At 42.8% G+C, this 17,084-nt stretch overlaps 1 protein-coding gene across 1 annotated transcript in view; it reads left to right on the top strand.

The window, feature by feature from the left end:
* Nucleotides 1-17,084, top strand: part of LOC106456445 (ryanodine receptor 2-like) — a 112,569-nt gene that overhangs the window by 50,809 nt on the left and 44,676 nt on the right. Inside the window, exons 2-3 of the mRNA XM_013914830.1 lie at nt 6,024-6,143; nt 6,627-6,731. Of these exons, the coding sequence (XP_013770284.1) occupies nt 6,024-6,143; nt 6,627-6,731 (225 nt within the window). The remainder of the gene's footprint in view (nt 1-6,023; nt 6,144-6,626; nt 6,732-17,084) is intronic.

Here is a 17,084-nt window from a genome sequence, read left to right on the forward strand (position 1 = left end):
GGAATACATCCGTGCCATTTGGTCCAACACGTCTACACCACACTGTAAAAGCAGAGAGAGAGAGTCATGAGTATATATTTTTTTCTATAGGCCTGTATAACACACATCAGAAAACATTGTAGCACTGGTGTAAAATTGTACACACATTCACGTACCTTCATGTGGTTTTAGTCTGTTATCGTGTTGTGTTTCCTCTTTCTGCTGTCACCGATCGTCACGTCTTGGTGCATAGAACTTAGAACACACACAGTCTTGTTTTTTTAGGTGTATAAATTGTCAAGGTGACACCGCCACTTCCAAGCACTGAAGTGGAGAATACCTCTCGCTTTGCAGTATCTTTTGCAAGTTGAGGAAGTTCACGCCGGACTTTATTCACCGTGCCCAGTAACGTTGTTTTGCACTGCAGGAGTTTGTGCGACAGTGACAGTGAAGTAAAGAAATTGTCTGTTGTGACATTTCTCCCATCATCCAAAAATGGCTCCATCAGTTTCATGACCACGTTCTCTGCCAGCCTCTCTCCCTTCTGACGACTGGGGTCTTTTCCCAAGTAAGGAGATGCACTGCAGACATATTTGGTGTCCAAGTCCGTGGCCATCCAGAACTTGATCCCAAATTTGTCTGGCTTGGTTGCGATATACTGTGTGAATGGACAACGAACCTTCATAGGGAACAGCTGTTCATCTATGGTCATGTGTTCTCCTGGAGTGAAACTCTTAGCACAGTTCTTGTTGAAGCGTGTCCAGATGTCGGAGATTGCCGCAAATTTATCTGTTTTCACCCGTTCTGCGTGTCCTTGTCATCAAATCGAAGGTGTTGCATAATTGAAATGAATCTATCTCGGGGCATTGTCTCTTTGATTACTGGCACCAGAAATCTTTCTGACCAGCAATCCACAATGGCACCAACAGGACACATGATTGCTCTTACAAACAGGATTAAAATGAATGCCATCAGTTCATGAACTGACAAATTCCAGTCCCGCTCTGTTCTGTGGGCTTGATGTACCGTACACTCTCTAATGGACTTCATCATTCCCACGTCTAACAGGCAAAGGAAGCTTTGGAGCACACTTGTAATCTTACGCTGTTGGAAGATAAACAAATAGAGAATGGTAAATTTACATGAATCTCACTCTAAATGGGTTTATATAAATATCATATGTAATATGGCAATGACAAACCTTAGCAGACTCTGTGGGTCCAGCTTGCGCAATGAAGCACGAGCGATTTGCTGCTGCACTGGGCAATCCTCCTCAACCCACACAGTGCCGTCTTTTGCCGTGTGGCTCTGGCTGGGCTTTCCAGTACCACGGGGCCTCTTCCGTGGAGGCATGTTGGATTCTTGTTCTGTCTCCTTTTCAGATTCTTCTGAGGAGGTATCAGTGGCCTGCTGGACAAATGAAACCTCTCCTCCATCAGAATCTGCTTCGTCCATTTCCTGAAGCAAGGCCAAAGCCTATTGCGCGGAGAGGTTCTTCCTGCGTGGCAGTGATACGGAGGCCATCCTGATGTGCGTTCTCAGAAATGCGAACAAGAAATGATTCTCCCGCCTGGGTCGGTCTGCTTTTATGCACAGCACTGTGACACCCAGGTTGAGTTCATTCTCCACCTCTCCTATATCTCTCCCCTACCTGCAGAGTGAGCTCCTGTAGAGAGGAGACCTCCTGCAAAGATGTAACAGCCTCCCCACCAGTTAGAGAGCCCTCCAGTTGAGCCGATGCACCAAAGGTCCCCCGCACCAGGGCTCAGCCCCCATGCACCTGCCCACAATTTTCCAGCTGAGGACCATGACTCCGCTTCACACTTGGCTGCGAACCATTCCAGTGTTAGCTGGAGACCACCACCTGACGAAGCCAACGGAACCACATCATCTGCGAAAAGTGGAGATGAGATTCTGAGACCACCAACATTTAAGCTCTCCGCCACTTGATCACACCTCGAAATTCTGTCCATAAAAATAATGAACAGAATCTGTGACTGAGGGCAGCCCTAATGTCCAACACCCACTGGGAATGACTTCTGTAGCAACGGGTCAGACACCCCATACACTTGAAGCACTACTGACAAAATACTCAGAGGGACAGTGTCTGATACCTGCTCCAAGTCCACAAAACATCTAGACTGCTTGGGCAAACTCCCAATGATTCCTGAAATATTCTCACGAGGGTTTAGAGCTGGTCCAGTGTTCTGCGACTGGGACAAAACCTGCATTGTTCCTCCTGCATCTGAGGTTCAACTAACAGATGGACTCTTTTTTTTTTACCCCCAGCACCCTGGCATAGACTTTCCCAGGGAAGCTGAGAGGTGTGAGCCCCCTATAGTTAGAGCACACTCTCCAGTCCCCCTTCTTAAAGATGGGAACCACCACCCTGGTTTGCCAATCCCGATGTACTGCTGGTGATCTCTATGAACCATTGTAGAGGCGGGTCAACCAGGACAACCCTACAACACCCAAAGCTTTTAGGAACCTCATCCACCACAGAGGCCCTGCTACCAAGGAGTTGTTTAACTGAAGCCAAATAAATTAAGGTGCCACTTACAGACATTACATCCCAGTCACACTGATAAACCACTTGAGTTTTTTCAGCGAAAATGTTCTGAATATTGCCGACAATCATCCCGCTTTGTGAAAGCTCCTTCAGTAAACCAGCGAGCAAGGTTAGCATCAAACAAGGTGGCATACCAAATCGCTCAGTGCAAAAACCCTCACACCATAGCAGAGGAGCCGGCCTGCAGCATTAGACATGGTTTCTGGCATGTTGGATGACACGAGTGCTGCAAAAATAAAACTATCTCTCTGTCCAGTGACACTGTCACCAGACGTATAAATGACATTGGTAACGACCTTAAAAAACAGCTGGTAGATAAACTCAAAGACAAACATTTTGCCTTACAGTTTGATGAAGCAACAAAGACTGTTTGTTTATTGCTTATGTACGTTGTGACATGACAAAGTTCCTGTGTGAGGATCTACTTTTTTGTAAACATGTCAGAGACAGAGACACATCTGCAAAGCTATTCAAAATGCTGGCCTGCTTCCTGACTGAGAACGGGCTAAAGTGGGAGAACTGCATTGGTATTTGTAGTGATGGTGCACAGACCATGGCAGGGATGAGAAAAGGGCTTCGGGCGCTCATCAAGAAGGTTTCGCCTAATGCTGAATGGACACACTGTGTTATACACAGAGAAGCACTGGCATCAAGGCGCCTTTCCTATTTTTTCTAAGTAAGGTTATGACTGATATTGTAGGTGTAGTCAATTTTATAAAGACCAGACCACTAAAAACAAGAGTCTTCTCTGCTGTCTCAAGTCAAGTCAAGTCAAATCAAGTGCCTTTATTGTCATTCCAACCATGTGCAATGGTACAGTACACAGTAAAACGAGACCATGGTGCTACCTATGACATGTAACAGACAATCAACACAGGACTACACATGCAATGTGCAAAAAACCCCAAAAAGACAGTGCAAAACCAGACAGAACAGAACAATAAGACACAACCGCGCAAAATAACTGTGCAAAAGACTGAGCGTTGTGCAAAAAGTAACTTGGTGTATGAAGGTGTGCGTGTGTGTGTATGTGATTGTGCAGATAAGTGCTTGGTATGAAGGTATTTGTGTGTGTGTCAGTGTTCAGGAGTCTGACAGCTTGGGGGAAGAATCTGTTTCACAGTCTGGTAGTGAGGGCCCGAATACACCGGTACCTCTTGCCAGAAGGCAGCAGGGTGAAGAGTGTGTGTGAGGGGTGCGTGGGGTCCTCCATTAAGGTATGATAAGTGTCAGTGATGGAGGGAAGAGAGGCTCCAATGATCTCCTCAGCTGTTCTCATTATAAGTTGCAGAGTATTGCAATCTGATATGGTGCAGTTGCCATACCAGACAGTGATGCAGCTCCTCAGGATGCTCTCGATAGTCCTTCCATAGAAGATGGTGAGAATGAATGACGGAAGATGGGCTTTCCTCAGCTTCCACAGGAAATAGAGACGCCGTTAGGCTTTCTTAGTTATGGAGCTGGTGTTGAGGGACCAGGAGAGGTTCTCTGCCAGGTGAACACCAAGGAATTTGGTGCTCTTGACGACCTTCACAGAGGCTCCATTGATGTGAAATGGACAGTGATCTCTCTGTGCTCTCCTGAAGTTAACAGTCATCTCTTTTGTTTTGTCCACATTCAGACACAGGTTGTTGACCGTGTCCTGTTGTTGACTATATGTGACGAGATGGGAGCTGAACATCAAGCTGTGCTGTTTTACAGTGAAGCGAGGTGGCCGTCATGAGGAAAAGTCTTGTCCCGAGCTTTTGAGCTCAGAGAGCAGATGAGAATATTTTTGGAGCAGGAGCACAAGTCTGAAGTGGCCGAAAAATTTAGTGATGAGAACTTTCTGGTGAAATTGGGCTACCTTAGTGGCATATTTGGAAAGCTAAACGAACTAAATCTACGGCTTCAAGGGAAAGATAAACACCTCCTTCAGGTCACAGGCAAGATCAGCTCTTTCACCCGAAAGCTTGCAATGTAGGACAGCAATCTTGATGAAGGAAATACTGATTTATTCGAGAATCTGCTTTAATTTGTTGATACTGGCTATGATGCCACCTCAGTGATTCCATGTATTAAGCAGCACATTTCAAAACTGATCGCATACTTCCCTGAAAACAGTTCCCAGTATGACTGGGTGAAAGATCCTTTCAATGCACAAGCTCCAACTGGTTTCAGCTATGCAGAGGTTCATTGACATGACATCTGACTCCACTAAAAAACAATGTTAATAAAATTATTCTTTGTTTTAAGTTGATCTATATTTCTTTTTAGTTTTCTTTAATGTTAATAAGGATACAATGCTTTGCAGAGATGTACTTATAATACCAATTTGGGTAGACCGAAGCAGATATGACTCCTTCTTCAGCCTGATGACTCCCTTCACCTCCAGTGTCCACCATTTGGTTACAACATTGACCTCTAGGTCTCACTGTCCCACAGAGCATTGAAGTCTCCCAGAGGGACAACAGAGTCTCCAGGTGAAGCACCCTTGAACCCCCTGCTCAGGGACTCCAGTGGACTCTAGCCCACTGGGAAAATGCCAACGTACAGGCAGCAGGCCGAGGGGATACCAAGATACCCACTCCAGCCTGCCGCCTCTCATCAAGGGCAACTCCTGACTGGGACAGAGTCCAGCCTCTCTCGAGGAGACTGCTTCCAGAGCCCAAGCTGTGCATTTAGCTTAACCCGATTTTATCTAGCCGGTACCTCTCAACTTCACACTCTAGCTCAGGTTCCCCATCAGCAAGGGGACATTCCATGTCCCAGTCATCAGCCTTGGTGGCCAGGGATTGGGATTGGTCTGCCAGAGTCTCCACCCTTGGCCGCCGCCTAAAACACACTGTGCCTGATCTCTACAGCTCCATTAAATCAGTGATTTTAGTGTGTTAGAGAAGAAAAATGGTGGATTGGTGCAAATTGCATCCAGAACAGAAATTATACTGGGAATGCAATTTTGGTTGAACAAACACCTACACAGACAGCATGCTTAAACAGACAGACCAGACCCTGAACTTCAGTAGATAAGCTGATGAGCAGTCAGGGTTGCAGGGTTGTCTCCATTTCTACTGTACATGTTTCTACAGTAAAATCACTGTGGCAGTTGCTTTAAATTCTATTTGGGCTGGTTTCCATATTTGCTTATTGTTGTTGCTTTGTGTTAATAGGTAAACACTAAAAGAAAGATCATATGTTTGCCCTTATTAGGACAGGGATTTTCTGTTGGTGTGTGGGAAACTGTAGGCTATAGTTTATATTGTTAAATGTAACTATGTGGCAGTGTGTTTCAGGTCATTTTATCGTTTAGTGTAACAAATACATTTCTTTGGCAAGTAATAAAGTAGCATACTACATTACTTTTAAGAAAGGTAATGAATAATGTGTTTTACTTTTTTTGATTAATGACCCCAACGATGCACAGCACAGCCCTGCTCCCTGCTGCCTTTGTTTTAAGCTCTCTGTCTTGACCCACTGTTTTTCTTTCTATGTTTAGGATGATGAAGTGGTCTTACAATGCTCAGCTACAATCCACAAGGAGCAACAAAAACTTTGTCTTGCTGCTGAAGGCTTTGGGAACAGACTCTGCTTCCTCGAGTCCATTTCAAACTCCAAGGTACAGTATTGACATAAGTAATAATCCTTTATTTCACAAGAATAGCCAGATCACCATCAAATGAGTGGGGAAAAATGATTTCACTGAAGAAAAAAATCCAGAACGTGTTGGCTGTAGCATGTATTTATGTGTCATGTTCATCAAACCTTGATCATCAGATCACAAACCAAAATGCTTTTGGAGAAGTTGCCTAATTAATTAAATGAGCGTCACAGCTTCCACAATAGCATTACAGTTTGAAAACTACTCTATACCTCATAGCTTTCATAGCTCCATTCATGCTATATTTTATAGGATTCACGTGTTTACTAAGAATTGTATGTGCACAAAGTCAGAGCTGTACTCATCATAGATTTAATAAAGTCTCCTGTGCCACACAGGATAAACCGTGGCTCTTTTGGTGGTATAAAGTTGGCTTTCACAACAGTGGACAGGAGGTTTTAATTTAGATGTAAATTTATTGCTGTTTTCTTGTTGTTTCAGAATGTACCTCCAGATCTGTCAATCTGCACTTTTGTGCTGGAGCAGTCGCTGTCTGTACGAGCCCTGCAGGAGATGCTGGCCAACACCCAAGAGAAGGCGGATGGGGTGAGTGTGGGCATGCATACACACATCAGAGAAGAGAGTATTAATAAATATACTGTAGGTGTTGTTCACATTAGGGTGAGATCTTCTAGGGCAGACCTAGGGTAAGGTCATCTCCCAGCAAGAAGGTTCCTGGTTTGAACCCCAGCTGGGTCCTTTCTGTGTGGAGTTTTCAGGTTTTCCATGTGTCTGGGTGGGTCCTCTCCAAGTACTCCCTAAGCTGTGTAGGCAGACACAGGGGTGGACTACACAATATTAGGGAGTTTCCTATCACAGTTCAAAGACATTCATGTTAGGTTTGTTGGTGATTTCAAATTTGCGCATGGATGTAAGGAAGACAAAGTGTTTAAATTGTATAGACTAAAGCAGCCGTCCCCAACCACCAGTGCGTGAGTCGTTTGGTATCGTGTTGTAGTTGTGTGTCTTATTTTGAAAGAAATATTTATGCGTTAGTGTAGTGACCAGAGAGCATTAAGGGGCAGAGAGGAGGATGTTACTCTCAATGTAGTTGGCGCATTTCAGAAGGACACTGCTAATAAAGTAACACAATTACACAGTGAATTTGCGTTTATTATTATATTTACAAAATACCACAGTTTTTGTCTCGGTGGTATCATTTTATTTTGTTGTATTTATAAGCGACACCTTAAAGGCCGCTCTGTGAAAATATTGTCTGACATTAATCTGGTCTGGTTTGGGACCGCTGATCTAAAACACTGGATTAATGTATGTTTAAATGTGACCTGTCTAGCATTACATGGTAAGAAAGACCAGAAAAGCATTATGTAAATTATGTAAATGTTCATTCCATCCATGCCTGATAAAACACAAAGAGGAACATGACACACACACGAGAAAGAGAGTCTGCTTATTCCACTCTTTTTAATGGGGGTTGTTCAAAGTGGTGAAAATGAAGCTGCTGATAAGATTTGACAGAAAATGTTGGCTTATTTCACACACTTTGTCAGGTTATAAGGGTTTTTGACCCAAGCTTTTGTTTGTTATTGTGGGTTTGTTTTGTTCATTTAGCCTATTGTTTGCTGGGCTGTTACTTGTACAGACTTCTGTTTGAGTTATTATTATAGTAGTTTGTGGCTTTGTAACATTTGAAAAATTATGAAATCTGTACATTTTTAGTTAAACTACTGTGAAGACATCTACGTAATATATTTAACAAATTGTGTTAAAGCGTCTAAAGTGTTTATTTATTTATTGTCATGCCTGTTCCCGCAGTTTCCCATAAATTTTGCTTGGCTTGTTCCCTGCATTCGGGTTGAGGAGTCATATGATGATGATGAAGCTTTGATTCCACAATCCCAAGAAACGATGTAGAAAATTAATAAAATCGATATCAGTTGATAATAATCTGCCGATTGCCTAGTTGTATTCTGTGGGGGCTGGGAGCGCGCTTTGTTAGTCGCTCATTACGCCCAGGTTAAAGACTAACAAAAGTTAATTCTCTCCTACCTGTAGCACGTGGAGTTTTTGCGCCTATATCTAAATAAATAAATACTGCAGGTTGGACACTTATTTGTGGGACATGTACCAGTTGTTGGATTTGGAGTGTTCCTTTCACAGCACAAAATTTTTGAACCAGAGCACTAAAATCAGTCGCAAAGGTGATATACTAAGATTAATGGCAAACAGCAAGCAGGACTTTCTGCTTTTATGTTTATTTGGAAAGCATACATGGCAGGAATTGCCAGTTTTAAGCACGGTGCCAGAGTTTCGTGGTTGTTGTAGCGTTTTCCTGACCTTGTTAATCACCCAAAATATTTAGAACAAAGCATCACATATTTCTGGCAGAAATACTCACACACATGCATATATTGTTGTGCATTCGGAGCACATTTTGCATTTTATATAAGAACATTAGCAGTGCAATGAAATATTTGTTTTATGCTTTCATGTTCACAAACACAGGTCAGCAATAACCATAGAATTATTACCTTTTGTCTGGCTTGCTCAGTGTGCACAACTTGTATTTTATTTGCTGCAAGCATTTACCTATATCAGTATTTTATAGAAAGGTTCAACGTTATGTTTCTCTCATAATTATAGACTAGCTTAACAAATTTACAAGGTATAAATATATTGTTTAGCAAGCTTGTAAATGAATGCGCCATTACACAGCTCCTCGCCCTCTGATGGATACACAAAACATTACCAATGGTTTTCCTAAATGCCGCATAGGGGCGTTACTACTCATGGTTGCATGGCCCTGTCAGGTATAAGGCAGCCGTTTTAAGTGGCTGTATCTGTATTTCCTGGATTTGTTTTTTGCCTGTGGACAATTTTTGCGTCACCTCGCCTTTTGCTAACTTTCGCCTGCCTTCCTTAGTCCACATTTGGATCCTTCTTCGCTGTCCATCACTAAACATGAACACATTTCAAGTTCTATAAGATAGGTGTGGGTTTAAAAAATGTAGTTTGAATAATGCCATGTCGATTCATTCAATTTCGAATCTACTTTTAAATATAAATGTTAGTGCTGTCAGTGTTAATCTCGTTAAAATGACGTTAACGCCATAACTGCATTAACGCGGCAAATCTCTGTTAGCGAGTTAGCACGGATCGCCCTGTCCAAGGGGCTGCACGGCGTCAACGCATTAGCACGGTTAGCTAGTTATACATTAGTACATCATTTTAACGAGATTAACGCTGACAGAACTAATAAATGTATTTTGCCAGAAATGCCAGGATCTCAGGTTAAATCTCACGAAACTATTTCAACAACCACCAAAGAGTTAAAACAGGAAATGAGGTAAACAGTTCTGCAAAAACATGTAAAATTAAAGCGTGGAGCTCCCCGTTCACCCGACGGCACGTACACGGACATTCTGGATGGTGAAAGCTGACATCTCACAGATTCTGAAGCTGCAGGTTTCTTCACTCTCCGACCAAAATTGACTAAACCAGCAGCAAAAGAAGATCAACGCTACGCTTCAAATTTGATAAGCACTGTCATGCATTCTCTCTTACCTTTGCTTTTACTTCCTGCAGAACTCTCTCCCAGTGTATTTTCTGCATTATTTGCTTGCTTAGTATGCTTTGGTGCTTATTACGCACCAGTCTATCTGTTGTGTGCAGTGCTGTTGGCTGCTGCTCTTTTTTTTTTCAAAGATAACCTCTGACAAGAAAGCCTCATTTCTGCTGTTCAATACCTGTTCAAGAAATTTAAAGTTAAAGGGTTGATGCAAAACTGCAAAACACTTAGCCGTGTCTCTAATAAACCTCTGTTACTTTGCTCTGCTTCACTTCAGTAGCATCAGGCAATGTTCATATATTGATTCATGGTCTTCTTCAGTTTTCAGTTTTTTAACTACTGCAGAATATTTTAAAGGTGCTAGGTGCTATAAAAAGCCAGGCTAGGAAAATCTCCTTGATGTTTTTCTGTGTTTTATCCTCAGTTACTTTGACACAAAGGCATCTGCTGTGATGCTCACATCGCTGTCTCACAAGTGTCAGCTTTGTCTTTACACTTAGATATAAAAATATGGATATGTACTTTTTTAATCCCTATGGAAATTATGTGGGTTACAGTTGCTCCAGGACAGTAACAGTAACAGACTAAACTATTTAAACAATACAAAATGTTACAGATTTTACAAATTTAGGAAATAGCACTAATATATACAAATCACTCAATTATAAATAAATATCAACAATATTGACAAGAATATTACAGAGGCAGAATATATATGATTGACATTTGACTCTAACCTGTGAACTTTGTCATATGCTATTTTACTGCAGAGCATGTGCAAAAGGGTGTAACTATTGCAGTGTTTACAGTGTGTTAGATGGAGGAGTTGTACAGGGAGATGGCCACAGGCAGGAATGACTTCCTGTGTCGTTCAGTGGTGCTTTTTGGTAATCTCAGTCTCTCGCTGAACGTCCAGTCCAGTTTATTGTCTATGCATACTCCAAGGTATTTATAGCCCTTCACAATGTCCACGTTGACTCCTTGGATTGAAACAGGGGTCAAGAGTTTCCTGGTCTTCCTTGGTCTTTGCCACGTTGAGCTGCAAATGATTCTGCTCAGACCACATGTCAAAGGAGTCGACCACAGCCTGACTCATCACCCCTACTGATGCATCCAACCACCGCAGAGTCATCAGAAAACTTCTGAAGATGGAGGTCTCTGTGCTGTGGCTGAAGTCAGTGGTGTAGAGGGTGAAGAGGAAGGGGGAGAGGACAGTCCCTTGTGTTGCTGATCACCTTGTCAGACACACATTTGGGAAGACACACATATATTGGTCGTCCTGTCAGATAATCAACAATCCAGGACACCAGAGAAGCATCCACCTGCATCGCTGTTAGCTTATCACCCAGGAGGGTCGGCCTGATGGTGAGCAATGCACTGGAAAAGTAAAAAAAAACATGAACCTCACAAGTTCACATCTCACCAACTGGACGAGATGGGCGTAGACACACTTGAGCAGGTAGATGATGGTGTCCTCAGCTCCGAGGTGGGGCGGTAAGCAAACTGAAGGGGATCCTGATGTGGTCTGACTGTGGGTCGGAGCTGCTCCAGGACGAGTCTTTCCAGGGTCTTCATGATGTGGGAGGTCAGTGCCACAGGCCTGTAATCCTGGGGGCCACTGGGATGTGGCATCTTTGATACAGGGACGAGGCATGATGTCTTCCACAGCACTGGGACTCTCTGCAGACTCAGACTCAACCAGAACAGTTTATGAAAGACTCCACAAAGCTGGGGAGCACAGGCCTTGAGGACACGCGGACTAATAAAGGTTATCTTACTCACTCCATCTGGTCCCGCAGACCTACCTGAGTGGAGCCTCCTCATTTGCTTCTGAACCTGGTCGTGAATGAAAGTGATAGTTTCCACTCCAGCTTTCTCCTGTAATTGTCCTTAGCCTCTCTGATCGTGTCCTTCAGTAACACCTGGACCCTTCTCGACTTCTCTTTTTGCCCCCTCTGAAAGCCCTCTTTTTGTCATTGAGGAGGGCTTTGATGTCCTTAGTCATCCACAGCTTGTTATTTGGGTAACAATTAGCTGGGACAATGAAGCCTGTGCAGAAGTTTATATGGTCAGTGATACACTCAGTGAGCCCACTGATGTTCTCACAGTAAGGCCGGCAGAGGGAGGAACGTAAACAGCCACCAAGATTACATGAGTAATGGGGCAAATAATATGGCCTGAGTCTAACAGCGCACAGTTCAAGTCCGGGCAACAAACCAGTTCTCAGATTGTTATGCGGGCAGGGTTACACCAGCGGTTGTTAACAAGAATGGTAAGCCCCGCTCCTTCTTCCTCTACTTACTGCTCACAGCGCCGTCCCAGCAGGCCCGAACACTTTGGAAGACTTCCGCGGATGCGTTGTCGTCGGGAACATCCTGGCGCATCTGTGATTCAGTGAAACGCATCAAGCTACACTCCCGGTATTCCCTCTGACTCCGTGCTAGCGCTGTTAGCGCATCCATCTTGTTTACTAGCGATCGAACGTTCCCCATTATAATAGACAGCAGACATGGTTTGTACCTCCTTCTCTCAAGTATTCTGATTCTGATTCTGATTCTGATTCTGATTCTTCGAGCCTCTGCTGTCTCACTGTCTCCTTCCTTCTCCTCTTCTGTCCTCCACGTCTGCATCCTCGCTGTGTTTTCCTCCAGATTTCATTTGGTACATCTGTGGGTCTGTCAACCAGCATCAGGGTGATCAGCTGATCTCTGGAGTAAACAGCCTGTGTAGTGTATAGGACAAATTTCAGGAGATTGAGGCAGACGAAGAGACATAACAGGGACATTTTTTAAGACAGAGCACCTTGAGAAACGACTGGTGTCCCTGCTTGCACTTATCTGCTGCAATGAGTAGAACCGTTTATTGCCAAACTTGAAAACTATTTATGTGTCCATGCATGATATGAATTCCAGCTATTGAACTACAGAAAATCAGTCTGTGGTTTTGAACTTTGCATCTGTGAAAATTGTGATTGACTTTCCCAGAATCAACAAGAACCAAAGTGCAAGATTAGCCAGATTGAATATCCAGTTCCCCATATGGCAGTGGCTATTAAACTGGAGATCTGGCTTCCAGTGAAGACAGGAGAACCAGAGAAAAATGCAGTACAAATGAGTTATAGTTCACTAATGCTGTCCCATTGTGCTTTATTTCATTGTTGTTATAAAATGTCTTGATGCATGCGCAATCATCCAGGTAAGGAAATCCCAAAAACTTGATGCTGTTCATGTGGATGTGGCGTTTTTAGTGGTAGAAACATCACTTCACTCATTCAAGTGAATTCTTCTGTCTAAGCAGGTTTCCTCAGCCAAACAGTACATTTGCATAATGAGTGAAACTAGCGCCACTGAGTGCACAATGGAATGTGAGGTCAGTTCCTTGAACATTAATCTGTAAATTGCCATGACCATTGATCAATGGCCAATAGTCGTTATGACTGCAGAGTCTTGGCCTGATGAGGTGGCTCGTCTGTGTTGTGCCATCTGCTTTGCCAGAGGTTCTTTGGTTTCCCCCGATGTATAAATCCTGGCAATCCTCCTGCACTTAACAGCGAACACTATGTTACTCTGTTTGTGTCGGGGGACCAATCTTTGGGGGTTTAAAAGTCAAAGGGACACTGTGTTTATAGAAAATGTGTTTCAACTGTTCCAATACTCCTGACACACACAAGGGATCACTAAGGGTGATCACTGATCACCACCTCCCTGTGAATGGTACTCATGGCCATTGATCAATGGTCATTGATCAGTGATCAACTGATCAGTGGTTGTTGGTCAATTGTCACAACAATTTGAATATTAATAATGAAGGAACTGACCTCCCAGCTCATTGTTCCTTCCGTGGTGCAAGTTTCAGTTATTATGCAAATGTAATGTTTATAATGTTGGGGAAACCTGCAGTCAGCTGAGACTGAAGAAGTCACCTGGATGATGAGTGACAAGATGTTGTTATAAAATGTCAATAAAATTGTGAAACAGAGTGCATAATGTTTTTCCCCTGATACAGTATATGCTTTTTGTGCAACTCTATTTTTACCTAAATGTCTACAACAAAGGTAGTTAGCATGACTAATTCTTGAAAATTATGACTCAAACTTTTATTAAATATCTGCTTTATTCATGTGAACAGTTTTGTGGTGATTCAAATTTGGTAATTAGCTCTGAGTCCGATAAACTGTGGTAGACTGGCAACTTGGTACACAGTGCAGATGTAGTGGTATTAGTGGTATATTTTTCACACTCAGTAGGTATCAAGGCGAGAATCATGAAAAACAGACACAAACAAACACATGCACTTACAAATATAAATCTAGGCATATACTGACACATTAAGGCAACCAACCTGAACTGATTTCTGGCACATCATGCATACAACACTGTAAAATTACAATCTAGCATCAATGTAAAGTATACTAATCTATATTTACTGCTGTTTGATTACAGCTAATAGTTACACTGTCACCCATTTTAGACACGGTAGATGTAACATCATTGGCGCTTTGTCATCAGGTTAAAATGAAGGTACTCTGTCAAGTTAGGTTGCACTGACAGAACAAGCCACAGCATTTGTGCAACACAGTCAAATTACACCATGTGAGATTTAACAGTAGTCCAGGTGCTTTATAATGCATGGTGTCACTTACCATGGCAACTATAGTTTCACAATTCCTTTAATAATCAGAGAAGCCAACAAAATGTATTCATCGTAATACTAGCATTTATGCTATGAACCTGCGCCTGGTGACCTCTCTAAAAGTTCTCAGTATCACTTGCTGTTAGGTCTTTATCATTACTGTCTCAATGTTGTGGATAATGGTGTAAATTAAGTCTGACTTTGAAGAAGACCATAGGTTGATCCTCCTGCTCTTGAAGCAGCAGACATATAATAAACTCAGAAGACTTCTAGAAACAGCCTGAGGCAACAAACTTACTTCTGTTACTATCAAGATTTTAAAGATTAAAGTAGATATTGATATCACATTAATATCCATCGCATCATTTACTGTACATTAAATAAGTTCTTCCTAGGACTGCACTCTCAGCTCTCGGATGTTGTTCCTGGGATTGGCTGGAGCTACTTAGGGGGATCTACTGGGAGGGAGTGTCACTGCACCAAGTGCTCTGATTACCACTGGATTACTGGATGTCAGCCACCTCCTCTATCTGCTGGTGGTAAATACCATGCAGGGGCCTGTCCTTCGATGATGGTTCTTCTCTTTGCTCCTATTTTTTCTCGGGTTTCTGCTGCCTGAGGTATTCACTAATCACAAAGTCAGTTGTGGCCATCTTCTGATGTACTCATGAATGTTGGTTGGCTCATTCTGGACAGTGGTTCTGCTGCTCACCAGTCCTTAGACTCCTTCCTTTCTCTTAGCGCACCATCTCAGGGTGCTGGATTTGGGGTGAAACCCTCCAAGAATGGCGAGGAGCTTCCTGGTCTTGATGTCAGTGGCTTCTATCTCCTCCTTTGGCCAGCTTATTACCCCAGCAGGGTACCCGATCACCGACATAGGTGATCAAGTACAGGACATAGGTGTTGATTGTCTGGAACTTCTTCTATCTATTCAGCTGACTCCTCAGGACTTCCCTTACCCTCTGCAGGTATTTACTGGCCTTCTTATTAGTGCACACTGTCCATGTAAATGCAACAGTCTGAAAATAGGGCAGATGAGTTGCCACCATTAAAACAATGATTCCGTTTAAAATAAAGCACTTACTTTTACTGACCCCTAATAAACCCTCTCTTACTTTGTTTAAATCACAGAAAAATTACTTTGAGTTCCTGTTTTACAGCTGCTGTCACTGGTGGGGAAAGTGCAACCCTTCCCTGTTTTTTCCTGCAGGATGGCGTGCTAATGAGGCGGTGGTCCCCAGATGACACCAACAAAACGTACATTTTTATGGAAAATAAACCATCACAGATAAGTCTAAATATTCTACAAAACCCAAAGCACAATGGTGGTCTAGCACTAGCACATTTTTATCACTACTTCTTATCCAATAGATTGCTACATGTTTCAAAATGGATTAAACCAAGCTCATATTAGACAGGGCTTGGCTGGACCTAGAATAAGCATTCTATGGACAAGTAAAAAATTCTCATTTGCCAATTGTAAACTCCAATATTAAGCATCAAAACTGCTTTAAAAGCCTTAACATATCTTAATCTTAAAAATCAAGTCTTCACTGTCAAGCTTGTGGGAGAAACAAGACCCAAATGCAGTACTTCCTGAGAAGCGACAGTAAATTTATTTACAGTGAAGAAACAAGCAACGACGTGCGAAGCAGTATCAAAAAACGTGGTTCCCTCCATGATGATTTCCCAGCTCCCACGCAGTGAATCCCTCTCTCGATCTGTGGCGCTCAAAAATCCATTCAGAAATATTTGCAAGTGGTGCACGGCTCTCTCGACACTCTCCCGATTGTTGTCCTGGCTAAACAAGACACGATAATTGGGTGACTAACCACGACGAAGGACAAGGGATCTTTCACCATAGCACTGACTGACTGTTCAGGCACTGTGTCATTCAATGATCCAGTGTTGGCTGAAGTCCAGCCATTATGTGAAATAGTGTGCCTGTGATGAGAATCATCGTCAGCAGGTGAGTATGATTGCCAGCGGGTGTGGCTGGCTTCAGGGCAGGAAAACTGTCCAGGAAACAATGGGATCAAAACAAAGCAGAAAAGGCAGGTTGACTGGGAAGGACTGGAGGACCATGGCATTCACTTATCCCATGTAAACCAGCACCCATTTGGAACATTCCAGATATTTGTCAGAGAAAGAAAATATTACAATTGTCACCGTGGCATGAGAAAGGGGTAAAAAACAGTAAGGAAAGTTCCATATCAAACTATAGAATCAGCAACAATACCTTTCTTTAATATAAGTAACTAAAGTCCATAATACAGGAAAAATTTAATCCCAATCAACTGAATCTAGAAATACCTACTTGGTCCCACAATTTTTAAATATCAGCACCCTCAAATGCCTATTGCCCAAAATTATAAGCTATTGTTTAAAACTGATGAATCAATATCCCTCCAAACCATCAATTGGGAGCAAGATCTTTCCATAAATCCAGATAAAAGATTCTGGACACGATACGCTTAAACACCTTCAGAAAAGCCCAACTTAGAACTTGTACAATACAAAATTCTCTACAGAGCACACTATAGAGGACAAAGGTTGTTCCAAATGGGCCTTACATACTCAGACAAATGTGCCCATTGCAAAGACAACTCTGCTGAGAACTATATGCATGCTATATGGTCCTGCACACCTGTCAAAAGGCTCTGGATATGTGACGACGTGGTTTAGCTGCTGGATCCCAACCTCACCCAAGCTGTCCATCTTAGGGGGAAAAAGTGAAC

This window comes from Pundamilia nyererei, unplaced genomic scaffold (assembly GCF_000239375.1).
Source record: "Pundamilia nyererei isolate P.nyererei 1_Seehausen unplaced genomic scaffold, PunNye1.0 scaffold00228, whole genome shotgun sequence".
Classification (NCBI taxonomy): Eukaryota; Metazoa; Chordata; class Actinopteri; order Cichliformes; family Cichlidae; genus Pundamilia; species Pundamilia nyererei.